Raw genomic sequence first — 17856 nt, 5'->3', positions numbered from 1 at the left:
ACAGCTGGAGACAGCTGGACCTGCCATCATCACATTCAGTTGTAGAGCAAAGAAAATTCTGAAAAGTCTCAATTAAAACCTTGTCTCAGGACTTCCCTGGCGGTCCAGTGGTTAAGACTCCGTGCTTCCACTGCAGAGGGTACAGGTTCGATCCGTGGGGTGCAGCCAAAAAAAAAAAAACAAAACAAAAACCTTGCCTCAGCCTCAGGTTTCTTCCAAGACTTTTAAAGAAGAGCCGTGGAGGTAGGGCTTGGGGCCATCAAGTGGGCAGAGAATTCCAGGCATGGACCAGGTGGCATAAAGAGAAATCTTATTTCTTTTCTTTTTTTTCTTTTTTCTTTTTCTTCCTTCCTTCCTTTTTTTTTTTTTTTTTGTTCAGAATCAAAGGAAATCTTTATTCTTTGATCAAAGAAGGCACAGGTACGAACTCTTGCTTTCCCGGTACATGCTCTCCCTGACAGGCCGTGGCAGGGCTCCTTTCTACGGGTCTTGTCAGCGCGGGAGAGGGCGGAGTTCTTGCGGGTTGGCGCAGGCGTCCTGCTCACGGCTCCAGCCGGCGGGGCGGGTGCAGCGTCTCTGCGCACAGCCCACCACCGCCATCTTGAACTGAGCGGTAAGACGCAGCCCTTCTGCACACAGCCCGCCAAGCTGAGGTGTCAGGTGCAGACGCTTGACACTGGGAACTCCGGTCTGAAGGGCTGGATGTGTGGACTCTGCATGCGGCCCCCTGTGAGCAAATGAAACCGGACTAAGCCCAAAGGAGAAGGAAAAGGTTAGACTTTACTTTATTGCCCACATTCTGTTTTTATTTCCTGGGAATTGTTAATGGGCTTTGCCGGTGACAAATCCCTCCTCTGCCTTTTGTCCTGCTCCTCATTCTTGAGGGGCGCTGATGGGCGCAGGTTGTTTACTGTAACTGCTTCCTGCTAAGTGTGGGTATTGTCATAACCCGGGGTGGAGAAGCAGGACTTCTCCCCAGCTACTTTTAGATCTGTTTGATGGTCCCAAGGCCTCAGCTCTAACTTTTTGTATCCCTGAGTGACCACCTTTGGCCTTACCTTTCGGAGACAAAGGGCACCAGACAATTTAATATACCTGGCCCAAATATTAGCGAGAGAATAATGGTCACATGTCAAATTTTCCTAAAAATAAAGGTATCTAGGTCTTTTGCCTGTAGGCAAATGTGACCTGATGTCGAGGCTCTTTGCTCTGGCCCGAATATCCCTGATTACGCTTTGGTTGTGTTTTTGGAAGAGAAGCTTCAGGTCAGAGAGAGGGTCACACTAGTAGTCAAGGGGGTCTCTTGTCCTAGGTTGTTTCTCTGGAGGTTAAGGCTCGGGGAGCTCTTCCCTTGAATGCAACGTCCCCATGGAGTTGCAACCCCCCTTGCGTCACGGTGTTTTTGGCAAGAAAGTAAATTAATTTTGAAACTGTGCTATTCATTTGACTGTTGCTTTACCATATTAAAAAAAATGTTGTTGTAAAGGTATATTTGTTTTTACAAAGGCAGAAAATATTTTATTTAACAGTTTGTTGTCTTGCTTATTGTATCTTTTATATTTGGATGGGCTGGACCTGATTATATAACGGGCCCTCCCAACTTTCCTGGGTACAATTTTTCATATAGGATTGAGAGGACATTACAGATGAGTAAGATGAGTATTTTCAGATATTTTCAGATGATTCAGATGAGTATTTTTGTAATCAGGTACACTATGCAGCGATGAGCATAGTGTAGTCAATCTCTACGCTAATCAAGATATAGAATATTTTCTTGCTGCGTAATGAAAAGGGGAGAGAGAATGGAGATCTAATGCATACCATGACGTTTTCTTAAAGTAGTACTGCCACATATATCAAAATGGCTCTCTTTTCCTCATAGTTAGCAAAGCCCTGATCTATATATAAAGTGGAAAAAATGATTAAATTTCTAATAAGTTCACATATGTAAGTGACTAGTATGGAGAAAGTCATAATATAATATATTAAAAAGTTATTGTGGGACTTTCTCTTAGGCAATAGAGTGGAAGAACTTTAGAAATAACCCTTTATTTTATATGTAGAAGTAAGTTGAGACCCAGAGCTTCGGCCAGTGCTCCATGATTAAATAGTGTTGATGCCAGATTCCTAATACAAGGAGCTTTCTGCTATAATCACTCCCAAATGGCTGATCCATCATTAATACAAATGCCCCAAAAGATACTTGATATTACGTACAGATTATATTTCTGTTAAACTAGTGTAAGCTTTCCCCAGTTCCATATCTCTAGATTCCTGGTTTGTTACATTATTGCTAAATGGTTTAACTGGAATTGACTGACTAGTACTAAGCAAATATTCTGCAAACCTAAGGAAAACTATATATAAAGAGTTAACTGGTAGGTATAGTCTTTTGTTCTTAATTCAAGGATCGTCACTAGACAATGAAGGGACCCCCCAAATTAGACATTTTAATTGGGAGACAATATGCAGCAGAAACGTCCATTCAACCCTAAAAATATGTTTGCTTTAGATCTTTGATTAGTGTCACATTCCCACTACTCAATATTTCACAAAAACATTAGACTAGATGGTTCTGTATACACTTGGCAGCAGGCTGATTCAGTTTTTTACAACATGAACAATCAAAAGGAAGCTTAACATTATTATTATGAAAAATATTTTAACGATTAAATTTTAAAGGAAAATATGTTTATATTTTGAAGGTAACATTTCTATTTGGTCCGTGCAGCAGGACAAAAAGTTGATTGTGTGAGGAGCAAAGATTTCAACTCTATATTGAGTTCATTTGGATGGGAGGGGATAATACGTCTTTTTAAAAAATAGAGATATAACTTACACAAACTAAAGTGCTCAGATCTTAAATATACAGCTTGATAAAATCGTATGTGTTGATTCACTCGTATAACCACTACCCTAATCAAGATATAAAACATTCTAGACCTCTCTGAAGATTCCCTCGTGTCCCTACCCAGACAGTAATCCCCACCACACACATACCAGTATCCTGATTTTATCACCATATTAGTTTCTTTTTGAACTTCCTGTAAATAGGCTCATACATCATGTACTGTTTTGTGTGTGGCTTATTTCACTCAACATTAAATTTGTCAGATTCATACATGTTGTTCTGTGTATCAGTAATAAGTTGTTTTTTATTACTGTGCAGGAATTGTTAGGTCAAGGATTATAATTATGTATGGCATTTGTGGGAGAAGGCAAATATTTTCCCAAATTGGTGATAACAGTAAAAGTTCTATTTGCTCCACACCCTCACACATCCTTCTTTGGGCTTTTTTGTTTTAGCTATCCTGGTGGATATGGAGTGGTTTTATCTTGCAGTCCTCTGAAAACTAATATTTTGAGGATCTTATTATATATTTATTGTCATTTTGATATTCTCTTTTAGGAAGTATTGTTTAAATCTTAGCCATTAACAATTGAGTGTTCTTTTTCTCATTCAGTAGGAATTCTTTGTATGTTCTGGATATGAGCCTGTTGATACATATGTATTGAGGTTATTTTCTCTCAGTTTTAGCTTACCTTTCATTCTCTTGATAATTTATTTTACTGAACAGTTCTTAATTTTAACAAATGTCAATATTTTTATGGCTACTGCATGGATGTATTTATTTTTATTTATGTAGAGTCTTTGTTGTTTAGCTGTCACATAAGTCTATGACCAATATCTGAGTAATTTTGTATGTGGTATAAAATACAGGTCCAGGTTCTTTTAAAGTTAAATATGTGTAGTCCAATTGATCCAGTGCCATTATTGAGAAGATTGTCATCTATGAAACTGCAGTTGAGACACATGCAAGGACCAGTTACAGACATAGCATTTCCTTTGGAGGAGACTGAACCTGTCAAAAAAAAAGGAAAGAGAGAAAGAAAGAAAAAGAAAGAAAGAGAAACAGGGACATTCTGAAAAATGTCTCATTATTTGGTATTAGGGACATTTTGGCTTTGGATTAAGAGATAAATTCTGAAAAATGTATATTAATATTCTAAAATTAAAAGTTTACTTAAAGATGTATGCAGATTTCCAGTTTCAACTCTGACATGCAAGGAAATTAAAAGTCATCACTCATAAGAAAAATTATGAAAAATAATCTGAAAATCAATGACTTATCTTGGGCTTATCGGAGAACTGAGGTTACAGGGCAAACCACCATGCAAAATCTGGAGAGCTAGGCAAATATAAAGAATCATAGATAAAATAAGTTTTCTGCTTACAGGAGCAGGAGCTGCTGTAGCTACAGACTGGTAGGGACACTTAAATGTCACTTTGATGAAGTGTGGGAGGCAGGCCTAAACTACTGTGAGAAGGAGAGACTTCTGAGGTCCACAGTCTTAGAGAGGGTCCCCGCACTTTTCCTGGGTTTTACTTACGTTTTATCTCCACATTCACTGAACTTGTCTTCTCCTCTGGTCAGTGTGCTGTTAAAATTATTCAATAAGTTATTAATTCAGATACTATATTTTGCTGTTCCATTGTCCTAAAATGTCCATTAGGATATTTTTTATAGGTTTTAAACTTCTGCAAAAATCATTCATTTTTCATTCATTTCCTCATTATTTCCCACTACCTTTAATATATATATATTTTAACATCTTTCGTGGAGTATAATTGCTTTACAATGGTGTGTTAGTTTCTGCTTTATAACAAAGTGAATCAGCTATACATATACATATATCCCCATATCTCCTCCCTCTTGCGTCTCCCTCCCGTCCTCCCTACCCCACCCCTCTAGGTGGTCACAAAGCACCAAGCTGATCTCCCTGTGCTATGTGGCTGCTTCCCACTAGCTATCGATTTTACATTTGGTAGTGTATATATGTCCATGCCACTCTCTCACTTCATCCCAGCTTACCCTTCCCCCTCCCCGTGTTCTCAAGTCCATTCTCTAGTTCTGCAACTTTATTCCTGTCCTGCCCCTAGGTTCTTCAGAACCACTTTTTTTTTGGATTCCATGTATATGTGTTAGCATATGGTATTTGTTTTTCTCTCTGATTTACTTCACTCTGTATGACAGTCTCTAGGTCCATCCACCTCACTACAAATAACTCAATTTCGTTTCTTTTTATGGCTGAGTAATATTCCATTGTATATATATGCCACATCTTCTTTATCCATTCATCTGTCGATAGACACTTAGGTTGCTTCCATGTCCTGGCTGTTGTAAATACAGCTGCAATGAACATTGTGGTACACGACTCTTTCTGAATTGTGGTTTTCTCAGGGTATATGCCCAGTAGTGGGATTGCTGGGTCGTATGGTAGTTCTATTTTTAGTTTTTTAAGGAACCTCCATACTGTCCTCCATAGTGGCTCTATCAATTTACATTCCCACCAACAGTGCAAGAGTGTTCCCTTTTCTCCACACCCTCTCCAGCATTTATTGTTTGTAGATTTTTTGATGATGGCCATTCTGACCGGTGTGAGGTGATACCTCATTGAAGTTTTGATTTGCATTTCTCTAATGATTAATGTTGTGGAGCATTCTTTCATGTGTTTGTTGGCGATCTGTATATCTTCTTTGGAAAAATGTCTATTTAGGTCTTCTGCCCATTTTTGGATTGGGTTGTTTGCTTTTTGATATTGAGCTGCATGAGCTGCTTGTAAATTTTGGAAATTAATCCTTTTTCAGTTGCTTGATTTGCAAACATTTTCTCCCATTCTGAGGATTGTCTTTTCGTCTTCTTTATGGTTTCCTTTGCTGTGCAAAAGCTTTTAAGTTTCATTAGGTCCCATTTGTTTATTTTTGTTTTTATTTCCATTTCTCTAGGAGGTGGGTCCAAAAGGATCTTGCTGTGATTTATGTCATGGAGTGTTCTGCCTATGTTTTCCTCTAAGAGTTTGATCGTGTCTGGCCTTACATTTAGGTCTTTAATCCATTTTGAGTTTATTTTTGTGTATGGTGTTAGGGAGTGTTCTAATTTCATTCTTTTACATGTAGCTGTCCAGTTTTCCCAGCACCACTTATTGAAGAGGCTGTCTTTTCTCCACTGTATATTCTTGCCTCCGTTATCAAAGATAAGGTGACCATATGTGCGTGGGTTTATCTCTGGGCTTTCTATCCTGTTCCATTGATCTGTATTTCTGTTTTTGTGTCAGGACCATACTGTCTTGATTACTGCAGCTATGTAGTATAGTCTGAAGTGAGGAAGCCTGATTCCTGCAGCTCCGTTTTTCTTTCTCAAGATTGCTATGGCTATTCAGGGTCTTTTGTGTTTCCATACAAATTGTGAAATTTTTTGTTCTAGTTCTGTGAAAAATGCCAGTGGTAGTTTGATAGGGATTGCACTGAATCTGTAGATTGCTTTCGATAGTATATTCATTTTCACAATGTTGATTCTTCCAAACCAAGAACATGATATATCTCTCCATCTGTTTGTATCATCTTTAATTTCATTAAACAGTGTCCTACAGTGTTCTGCATACAGGTCCTTTGTCTCCTTAGGTAGGTTTATTCCTAGGTATTTTCTTCTTTTTGTTGCAATGGTAAATGGGAGTGTTTCCTTAATTTCTCTTTCAGATTTTTCATCATTAGTGTATAGGAATGCAAGGATTTCTGTGCATTAATTTTGTATCCTGCTACTTTACCAAATTCATTGATTAGCTCTAGTAGTTTTCTGGTACCATCTTTAGGATTCTCTATTTATAGTATCATGTCATCTGCAAACAGTGACAGCTTTACTTCTTCTTTTCCAATTTGGATTCCTTTTATTTCTTTTTCTTCTCTGATTGCTGTGGCTAACGCTTCCAAAACTATGTTGAATAATAGTGGTGAGAGTGGGCAACCTTGTGTTGTTCCTGATCTTAGTGGAAATGGTTTCAGTTTTTTACAATTGAGAATGATGTTGGCTGTGGGTTTGTCATATATGGCCTTTATTGTGTTAGGTAAGTCCCTCTATGCCTACTTTCTGGAGGGTTTTTATTATACAGGGGTGTTGAATTTTGTCGAAAACTTTCTCTGCATCTATTGAGATGATCATATGGTTTTTCTCCTTCAATTTGTTAATATGGTGTATCACATTGATTGATTTGCGTATATTGAAGAATCCTTGCATTCCTGGGATAAACCCCACTTGCTCATGGTGTATGATCCTTTTAATGTGCTGTTGGATTCTGTTTGCTAGTATTTTGTTGAGGATTTTTGCATCTGTGTTCATCAGTGATATGGGCCTGTAGTTTTCTTTCTTTGTGACATCTTTGTCTGGTTTTGGTTTCAGGGTGATGGTGGCCTTGTAGAATGAGTTTGGGAGCGTTCCTCCCTCTGCTATATTTTGGAAGAATCTGAGAAGGATAGGTGTTAGCTCTTCTCTAAATGTTTGATAGAATTCGCCTGTGAAGCCATCTGGTCCTGGGCTTTTGTTTGTTGGAAGATTTTTAATCACAGTTTCAATTTCAGTGCTTGTGATTGGTCTGTTTATATTTTCTACTTCTTCCTGGTTCATCCTGGGAAGGTTGTGCTTTTCTAAGAATTTGTCCATTTCTTCCAGGTTGTCCATTTTATTGGCATAGAGTTTCTTGTAGTAATCTCTCATGATCCTTTGTATTTCTGCAGTATCAGTTGTTACTTCTCCTTTTTCATTTCTAGTTCTATTGATTTGAGTCTTCTCTCTTTTTTTCTTCATGAGTCTGGCTAATGGTTTATCAATTTTGTTTATCTTCTCAAAGAACCAGCTTTTAGTTTTATTGATCTTTGCTATTGTTTCCTTCATTTCTTTTTCATTTATTTCTGTTCTGATCTTTATGATTTCTTTCCTTCTGCTAACTTTGGGGTTTTTTGTACTTCCTGTAATTGCTTTAGGTGTAAGGTTAGGTTGTTTATTTTAGATGTTTCTTGTTTCTTAAGGTAGGATTGTATTGCTATAAACTTCCCTCTTAGAACTGCTTTTGCTGCATCCCATAGGTTTTGAGTCATTGTGTTTTCATTGTCATTTGTTTCTAGGTATTTTTTGATTTCCTCTTTGATTTCTTCAGTGATCTCTTGGTTATTAAGTAGTGTATTGTTTAGCCTCCATGTGTTTGTATTTTTTACTGATGTTTTCCTGTAATTGATATCTAGTCCCATAACATTCTGGTCGTAAAAGATACTTGATATGATTTCAATTTTCTTAAATTTACTAATGCTTGATTTGTGACCCAAGATATGATCTATCTTGGAGAATGTTCCATGAGCACTTGAGAAGAAAGTGTATTCTGTTGTTTTTGGATGGAATGTCCTATAAATATCAATTAAGTCCATCTTGCTTAATGTATCATTTAAAGCGTGTGTTTCCTTATTTATTTTCATCTTGGATGATCTGTCTATTGGTGAAAGTGGGGTGTTAAAGTCCCCTACTATGATTGTGTTACTGTCGATTTCCCCTTTTATGGCTGTTAGCATTTGCCTTATGTATTGAGGTGCTCCTGTTAGGTGCATAAATATTTACAATTGTTATATCTTCTTCTTGGATCGATCCCTTGATCATTATGTAGTGTCCTTCTTTGTCTCTTGTAATAGTCTTTATTTTAAAGTCATTTTGTCTGATACGAGAACTGCCACTCCAGCTTTCTTTTGATTTCCATTTGCAGGGAATATCTTTTTCCATCCCCTCACTTTCAGCCTGTATGTGTCCCTAGGTCTGAAGTGGGTCTCTTTTAGACAGCATATATACGGGTCTTGTTTTTGTATAAATTCAGCCAGTCTATGTCTTTTGGTTGGAGCATATAATCCATTTACATTTAAGGTAATTATCGATACATATGTTCCTATTACCATTTTATTAATTGTTTTGGGTTTGTTATTGTAGGTCTTTTTCTTCTCTTGTGTTTCCTGCCTAGAGAAGTTCCTCTAGCATTTGTTGTAGAACTGGTTTGGTGGTGCTGAATTCTCTTAACTTTTGCTTGTATGTAAAGGTTTAATTTCTCCTTCGAATCTGAATGAGAACCTTGCTGGGTAGAGTAATCTTGGTTGTAGGTTTTTCCCTTTCATCACTTTAAATATGTCCTGCCACTCCCTTCTGTCTTCCAGAGTTTCTGCTGAAAGATCAGCTGTTAACCTTATGGGGATTCCCTTGTATGTTATTTGTCGTTTTTCCCTTGCTGCTTTTAATATGTTTTCTTTATATTTAATTTTTGATAGTTTGATTAATATGTGTCTTGGCGTGTTTCTCCTTGGGTTTATGCTGTATGGGACTCTCTGTGCTTCCGGGACTTGATTAACTATTTCCTTTCCCATATTAGGGACGTTTTCAACTATAATCTCTTCAAATATTTTCTCAGTCCCTTTCTTTTTCTCTTTTTCTTCTGGGACCCCTATAATTCGAATGTTGGTGCAGTTAATGTTGTCCCAGAGGTCTCTGAGAGTGTGTTCAATTCTTTTCATTCTTTTTTGTTTATTCTGCTCTGTCGTAGTTATTTCCACTATTTTATCTTCCAGGTCACTTGTCCGTTCTTCTGCCTCAGTTATTCTGCTGTTGATTCCTTCTAGAGAATTTTTCATTTCATTTATTGTGTTGTTCATCATTGTTTGTTTGCTCTTTAGTTCTTCTAGGTCCTTGTTAAACGTTTCTTGTATTTTCTCCATTCTATTTCCAAGATTTTGGATCATCTTTACTATCATTATTCTGAATTCCTTTTTAGGTAGACTGCCTATTTCCCCTTCATCTGTTTGGTCTGGTGGGTTTTTACCTTGCTCCTTCATATGCTGTGTGTATCTCTGTCTTCTTATTTTGCTTAACTTACTGTGTTTGGGGTCTCCTTTTCGCAGGCTGCAGGTTCGTAGTTCCCGTTGTTTTTGGTGTCTGCCCCAGTGGGTAAGGTTGGTTCAGTGGGTTGTGTAGGCTTCCTGGTGTAGCGGACTGGTGCCTGTGTTTTGGTGGATGAGTCTGGATCTTGTGTTTCTGGTGGGCGGGTCCGCATCCAGTTGTGTGTTTTGGGGTGTCTGTGACCTTATTATGATTTTAGGCAGCCTTTCTGCTAGTGGGTGGGGTTGTGTTCCTGTCTCGCTAGTTGTTTGGCATGGGGTGTCCAGCACTGTAGCTTGCTGGTCGTTGAGTGGACCTGGGTCTTGGCATAGAGGTGGAGATCTCTGGGAGGTTTTTGCCATTTGATATTACATGGAGCTGGGAGGTCTCTGGTGGTCCAATGTCCTTAACTCGGCTCTCCCACCTCAGAGGCATAGGCCTGATGCCCGGCCAGAGCACCAGGACCCTGTCATCCACACGGCTCAGAATAAAAGGGAGAAAAAAAGAAAGAAAGAAAGAAAGAAAGAATAAACAAATAGAATAAAATAAAGGTATTAAATTAAAAAATAAAAAATAATTATTAAAAATTAAAAAAATTTTAAAAAGTAATAAAAAAAAGAAAAAAAGAAGAGAGGAACCAAACCAAAAAACAGATCCACCAATGATACCAAGCACTAAAAACTGTACTAAAAATTAACCCAGAAAAACAGACAGACAGAACCCTAGGACAAATGGTAAAAGCAGAGATATACAGCCAAAATCAGATGCAGAAGCATACACATACACACTCACAAAAAGAGAAAAAGGAAAAATATATATATATTATTACTCCCAAAGTCCACTGTCTCAACTTGGGATGATTTGTTGTCTATTCAGGTATTCCACAGATGCAGGGTACATCAAGTTGATTGTGGAGATTTAATCCGCTGCTCCTGAGGCTGCTGGGAGAGACTTCCCTTTCTCTTCTTTGTTTGCGCATCTCCTGGGGTTCAACTTTGGATTTGTCCCTGCCTCTGCTTGTAGGTCGCCTGAGGGCGTCTGTTTGCTCAGACAGGTTGGGGTTAAAGGAGCAGCTGACTTGGGGGCTCTGGCTCACTCAGGCCGGGGGGAGGGAGGGGTACTGATGCGAGGCGAGCCTGCAGCGGCAGAGGCCAGCGTGACGTTGCACCAGCCTGAGGCGCGCCGTGTATTCTCCCGGGGAAGTTGTCCCTGGATCATGGGACCCTGGCAGTGGCGGGCTGCACAGGCTCCCGGGAGGGGAGGTGTGGAGAGTGACCTGTGCTTGCACACAGGCTTCTTGGTGGCGGCAGCAGCAGCCTTAGGGTCTCATGCCCGTCTCTGGGGTCCTCGCTGATAGCCGTGGCTTGCGCCCATCTGTGGAGCTCCTTTAAGCGGCGCTCTTAATCCCCTCTCCTCACGCACCGCGAAACAAAGAGGCAAGAAAAAGTCTCTTGCCTCTTCGGCAGCTGCAGACTTTTTCCCGGACTCCCTCCCGGCTAGCTGTGGTGCGCTAACCCCTTCAGGCTGTGTTCACGCCGCCAATCCCAGTCCTCTCCCTGGGATCCGACCGAAGCCCGAGCCTCAGCTCCCAGCCCCCACCCTTCCCGGCGGGTGAGCAGACAAGCTTCTCAGGCTGGTGAGTGCTGGTCGGCACCGATCCTCTGTGCGGGAATCTCTCCGCTTTGCCCTCCGCACCCCTGTGGCTGCGCTCTCCTCCATGGCTCCGAAGCTTCCTCCCTCCGCCACCCGCAGTCTCCGCCCGAGACGGGGCTTCTTAGTGTGTGGAGACCTTTCCTCCTTCACAGCTCCCTCCCACTGGTGCAGGTCCTGTCCCTATTCTTTTGTCTCTTTTTTCTTTTTTCTTTTGACCTACCCAGGTACGTGGGGAGTTTCTTGCCTTTTGGGAGGTCTAAGTTCTTCTGCCAGCGTTCAGCGGGTGTTCTGTAGGAGTTGTTCCACATGTAGATGTATTTCTGAAGTATTTGTGGCGAGGAAGGTGATCTCCACGGCTTACTCTTCCGCCATGTTGAAGGTCTCTCTTCCCCTTTATTAATCACAGTAATTCTGAAGTCTTTTTCTGCAACTCCCTTTCCTTAATTACATCTGGGTCTGGACCTATTGACTATTTTACATCTCAAATATAAGTGACTACCTGTTGTTTCTGTTGTTCTTTTGCTTGTTTAGTAATTTTTTATTTTATGTTAAACAGTGTGAATTCTTGTGTATGAGATTTCTTGATTATAGTATACTCTTCTAGATTTTGTCATATTTTGCTCTGGCAAGCAGTAAATTACCAGCACCTACTTTGAATGACTTAATTTAAGGACATGTAGCCTTGATCTATGCTGGTTATACTCTTACTCCTAGTTTTTTGTCCTCACTTGTAAGGCTGACCTTCCTACACTAAAAGCCCTGTTTGTGACGGACTTTGTGTTCTAGTGGGCCCAAAATCCAGTCTGTGCAGCTTCTAAAATCTCTACTCAACCTTTCAGTATCCCAACAGCTATTCTCTGGTATATCTCCCAGTGTTTCATAATAAACATGCAAACCTTATATATTGGCCAATGACCAGAGATAAATTTTTTTTTAATAAATTTATTTATTTATTTTTGGCTGCATTGGGTCTTCGTTGCTGTGCACGGGCTTTATCTACTTGCGGCGAGCGGGGCTACTCTTCCTTGCGGTGCGTGGGTTTCTCACTGAGGTGGCTTCTCTTGCTGCGGAGCACAGGCTCTAGGCACACAGGCTTCAGTAGTTGTGGCACACTGGCTCTGCAGTGCGGCTTGTGGGCTCTAGAGCGCAGGCTCAGCAGTTGTGGTGCACGGGCTTAGTTGCTCCGTAGCATGTGGTATCTTCCTGGGCCAGGGCTCAAACCCGTGTCGCTTGCATTGGCAGGTGGATTCTTAACCACTGCGCCACCAGGGAAGTCCTGGAGGGAAATTTTAATGCATATTTTTGGCCTCCTTGTGTTGGCCTCTTTCTCTTTAGTATTCTGATCCTCAAATCCCAACTGACTATGTAACCCTGAACTCTGATCTTTGTTTTCTTCACCCAGTGAGACTGTACTCTCTGATTGGGCTCTATTTTTCTGGCTAACAACAGTTTGGAAAATGCCTCAGTGAGAAAGCCAGTGAGTGCAGGGCTCACCTCATCTTCCTCACTTCTCTCAAGGATTATAGATAGCCCTGGGTGGTAGCTTTTCAGTGCCTAAAAATTGTTGTTTTTTAAATTTAGAATTTTTTCCAGTTTTTATTGTATTCACAACGGGTGTTCAAATATGTTCCTAGCTACTCCACGGTAGCCAAAACCAGTCATTAAAATTTAAAAACGAATCTCTTACAAGAGAAAACATATTTTTATTTTAATACATATTTTCAATCAGATAATATAATATTTTAGCTATTTTTGAAATTTTGTATTTCAGTCTACAACCTTTTTCTTCCTAAAGACTGTAAGATGTAATGGAATAGAGAACAAGAACTCAAATGTTAAATGATAATGCAGAATGTCTGTTTCCTCTGAAATATAAAATAATTACAAGAAAATGTCATTTTAAAACTAGGTCTTCTTGGGACTTCCCTGGTAGTCCAGTGGTTAAGACTTCACGCTTCCAATGCAGGGGGCGCGGGTTTGATCCCTGCTTGGGGAACTAAGATCCCACATGCCGGATGGCATGGCCCAAAAAAAAAAAAACCAAACCAAAAAAACAAAAAAACTAGGTCTTCTTATTAAAGATTAATTCTATGTGGTGAATACTTGGCCCCACACCACCAGAGTTCTTGAGAAGATAAATGACTGTTTGAGGTAGTCAGGGGCCTAGGAGGAAAAAAAAGTGCTACATTCAAATTGGGTATTTTGAGGAGTGTTTAATAAAATGACTGTTTTTTAAAACTATGTGGACAAAGAATAGGGAAACCACAAGAAGTAGTGCTGTACCTTGAGAGTAGTGAATCATGGCACTAATACCACCCTTAGAACAGAAAGAGCAAAAAGACAGAAAGGTCTGTTTTGAGAGGAATTCCTTGACAGGAGCGGAGATCTTTAGTCAAGGGGCTTGCCAACCCATTTCACCCCACGGGAAGGAAGTCGAAGAAAAACACATTCAGACCTCATTTTCCTCCTTTCCTCTAACCTCCTGCTGGGGCTTACCCTATTGAATAGAGTGTCAGAGGACAAGGGAACTTGTTAATGTAATCCACACAAGTTCAGTCTTCCAGAATACAGAGTAGGGTGGAGATAATAAATAAGGGGTAATCTCTAGTTGGGCAAACAAAGACTGTCCAGCACACCAATGACAGTTTCCCCTTAATAATAATTTCAGCTTGGACTTATTTTTTTCTCAAATGAGATAATAAACTTACAACACACAGGTGTAATATTTGTTACACCTCAGTTAAGTAATTAAAGTGAAGTTTAATTTGGAAATATATTAATTATTTAAGAATTTATTAATTACTCACTGAACTAAACCATTTTATAAATTGAAAATGAGAATTACTATTTGCCCTATCTTGACTTTCTAGCTGATTCAAAGGCAAAGTTGTGAAGAAAGTTAAATCTGCCTTCTCTTTACTTTTGAACTCTTTCCACTTTTCCCTTTTATTAGAATCTCAGAGGTTTGAGACCTGAGCACAGTGGGTCTCTTCCATTATAATCTACTCAGAGTCTTAATACCTCAGGAGAAGACTTCCTATCCTATGAGGTCACTTAAAATACAGAGTTACTTTCACAATACAAGTAATCTATACAGAATATTTTGTATTTAAGAAAAAGATTTCACAGGAGGACAAATCCTTAGAGCCAAGGAACCCACTTTAGTGGAGATTGAATTGTTCTTCAAAGTCGTGATAATTTGAGTGTTGAGACATCGTATTAAAAAATAAATCACTCTGTGATTCTTCTGATTATGTGAAAAGTTCCAGTTTTTTTGGTAACCTTTAAGACTTCTCAGTTTTTGATTTCCCCCTTTAAATAAGGAGAGAGCATTCCACAAGTTCAGAATCATCAGGGTCATAGCCATTACCAAATGGAATCTATTAATTAATAAAGTTGTTTTGTTTTCCTTGTATTAATTTCTTTACAATTACAGTCTATTAAGAGCAAATGCTACCTGTTTAAAATGTATTGAACTGATATCTTTTCTTCCTTGTATAGATTTAAGTAAAATAAATCACTTTAAAGAAAATTATTAAGTTAATAATAGTATAGGCAGAATGAATATATATGGCAAACCTTATCAAGGTGATAACGAATGACTAAGGTTTCAGGAAAATGGACAAGGTCTTCATTTTTGTTCTCTGTTGAATTCTCAAGTCTTTGAACAAAGTGTGGTACATAGTAGATAATCAAAAAATATTTGGGTGACTGAATCTTTAATTGGAATTTAAGACAGAGTAGCAAGTAGGAGTGTCCTTGGAGAGACATTCCCAAGCTATATCATATAGGCCAATCCATATTTTGTCTACCCAAGAGACTGATCCTACTGTTAAGAATGTATTGCTTATCTTCAAAATCAGTCTCATTATATAATTAAAAATTTTTTGAAATATAGCAAATTTGAAATTTGAGCTACTGCTGAGGACTTTTGAATACTCCTTAAAGCTTAACAAGTAATGTCTTAACTGACCAGGTATATATCAGAGTAACAAAATATGAATTTCTTTATGTTAAAAAATAATGTCCTTAAATTATTTTATGTCCTTATAAATTATTTTGATCATTTGATTATTTATAAGGTAAATCACTAGATATTTCCATTATAGCTAAAATTTTATTACTAAACCACAAAAATTAGCAGGCTGTTGACTACAAAATTTTACTTTATTTCTTGTGGTCATAAAATGATATGAAAATTAACTGCATGAGAGATGCTTGTTTAATCTTTAATTAGGCATCAAAACATCTTTAAACGAGGAAGACAAAAGCCATTATAGGTCATTAAAGAGCAATAAATTTTCAGGGCTTTATGTAAATTTATCTGTTAAAGAATTTTTTTAAAAAGAAAAAAACAAATGGCAAAAATATAGCCTATATTGTAAATATATATTTTACTGAGGATGCTGTCAGTGGAAGGATGGTTAAAACAGTTCTGTCTCTCTCTTTCCTTTTACTCCCTGTTTGATACAGCTAACATTTCACCAGTGGTTTGGTGAGTTGAACTCTCTCTAGTAAATGATATTAAATATGAGATATTTCTTGCAAAATTCATGAGAAATTAACTTTTGATTGTGTTAAGCTACTTAGATTTTACTGTGGTTCCTTCCTACAGCATTGCTAAGTCTATTTTGACTAATATAGTATATGTAATATAATCTAATATATTATAATAGTTATAGTAAAAGGCTTGGCCCAAAAGAAACCTCATATCCATTAACATTCACTTCCAATTCTTCCCTCCCCTTGGCCCCTGGCAACCACTAATCTACTTTCTGGCTGTATGGATTTGCTTATTCTGGACATTTCATATAAATAGAATTATACAATATGTGTCTGTTTGCGAATGACTTATTTCACTGAGAATAGTGTTTTCAAGGTTCATTCGTGTTGTACTTCATTCCTCTTAAAGCTGAATAATATTCCATTTTATGCATATATTACATTTTGTCTATCCATTTATTAATTGGATAGACAACCCGATGGACATTCGGGTTGTTTCTAGCTTTCGACTGTTACGAATAATGCTGCTGTGAACATCTTTGTACAGTTTTTTGTGGATATATATTTTCAATTCTTTTGGGTCTTTACTGAAAAGCGGGGTAGCTGGGTAATATAACTCTAGGTTTAATTTTTTGAAAAAATGAAACTGTTTCCAAAGTATCTGCACCATTTTTCATCCCCACCAGCAATGTATGAAAATTCCTTTATTTCCACATTATCGCTGACACTTGTTATTGTCCATCCTCTTGATTACAGACATCTCAGTGGGTGTAAAGTGGTGTCTCCTTGTGGTTTTGATTTGCATTTTCAGAATAACTAATGTTATTGATCATCATTTCATGTGCTTCTTGGCTGTTTTTATATCATCTTTGGAAAAGTATCTTTTCCAATCTTATGTCCATGTTTTAATTAGGTCATTTATCTTTTAATTGTTGAGTTGTAAGCGTTCTTTATATATTTTGGATACTAGTCCCTTATCAGATATATGCTATACAAATATTCTCTCCCTACAATTGAATTTTGATTATAGAAAAACCGTTAAAAAAAATAGTGTGGGTGATGAGTCGGGAGAGATGAGGAAGGAAGAAGGAAGAACAATTATGACCTTACTGGGGTAATTCAAGAGAGAAATCATGAGGCAATAGTGCTATAGAAATGGAGAGGAAATAGGGGAAATTTAAAGAGTTATTTTCTATATGATTTGATAATAACATAAAATAGGTAAAAGAGCTGGGCTTTGCTTTGAGACAGTCTAAGTTGTAATCCTTGCTCCTCCTCTTCCTAGCTGTAAAATCATGGTGCTTATGGTATCTGGGGAACATAAGTTGTACACACAATTTTTATTTAAAAAATAGCCCTTAAATATTATTTTTTCATTCAGATTTGTTCAAATAGTGATGTTTGTGGGACATTTTAGAAGAAAAAATTTCTGGAGGACCTACAAGCAAATTTTAATGAAAGTTATGTTTCCAGGAATTTTGGAAGAAAAATTGTGTGTTGCACCTATGTTCCCCTCTGACTAGTTGTGTAATCTCGGGCAAGTTAATTAAGCATCTTTGGAAATCAGTTCTCTCATCTGTGAAATTGGATAATATTTCTCCCATACGGAGTTAGAAAAAAGAAAATGTGGTGGTTAATAGCATGATTTTTGAATTCAAACTACCTGCATTCAAGTTATGCCAGCTATGATCTGTGTTAACTTTAGGAAATTATATAACTCACTGTGCTTCAGTATCACCTTGGAAAAATGGAGATAATATTTAACATCAAAATGATGTTATGAAGATTGATCTAATACAAATTAAACTCTTAGTGTGGTATCTGATAAATATAATTTCCTAATAAATATTAGCTGTTATTGTAAATGTTACATAAAATAATTTAAGTGGCATACTGATTTTAGAGCCTGGATATAAAGGGTAATCAATACATGCTTGGTGCTATCATTATAATAACCATTATT

The 17856-nt window shown here is 38.0% G+C and overlaps 1 protein-coding gene across 1 annotated transcript in view; it reads right to left on the bottom strand.

Moving 5' to 3' along the window:
- Positions 1-492: 492 nt before the first annotated feature.
- VWDE (von Willebrand factor D and EGF domains) overlaps positions 493-17856 on the bottom strand; it is a 97576-nt gene continuing 80212 nt past the window's right edge. The window contains 2 exon segments of the mRNA XM_068549805.1: positions 493-748; positions 1059-1095. Coding sequence (XP_068405906.1) covers positions 493-748; positions 1059-1095 — 293 coding nt within the window.

Source organism: Eschrichtius robustus, chromosome 8 (genome assembly GCF_028021215.1).
Source record: "Eschrichtius robustus isolate mEscRob2 chromosome 8, mEscRob2.pri, whole genome shotgun sequence".
Classification (NCBI taxonomy): Eukaryota; Metazoa; Chordata; class Mammalia; order Artiodactyla; family Eschrichtiidae; genus Eschrichtius; species Eschrichtius robustus.
Note: the sequence above shows the minus strand (reverse complement) of the source record. Positions and strands in the feature narration are given on the sequence as shown.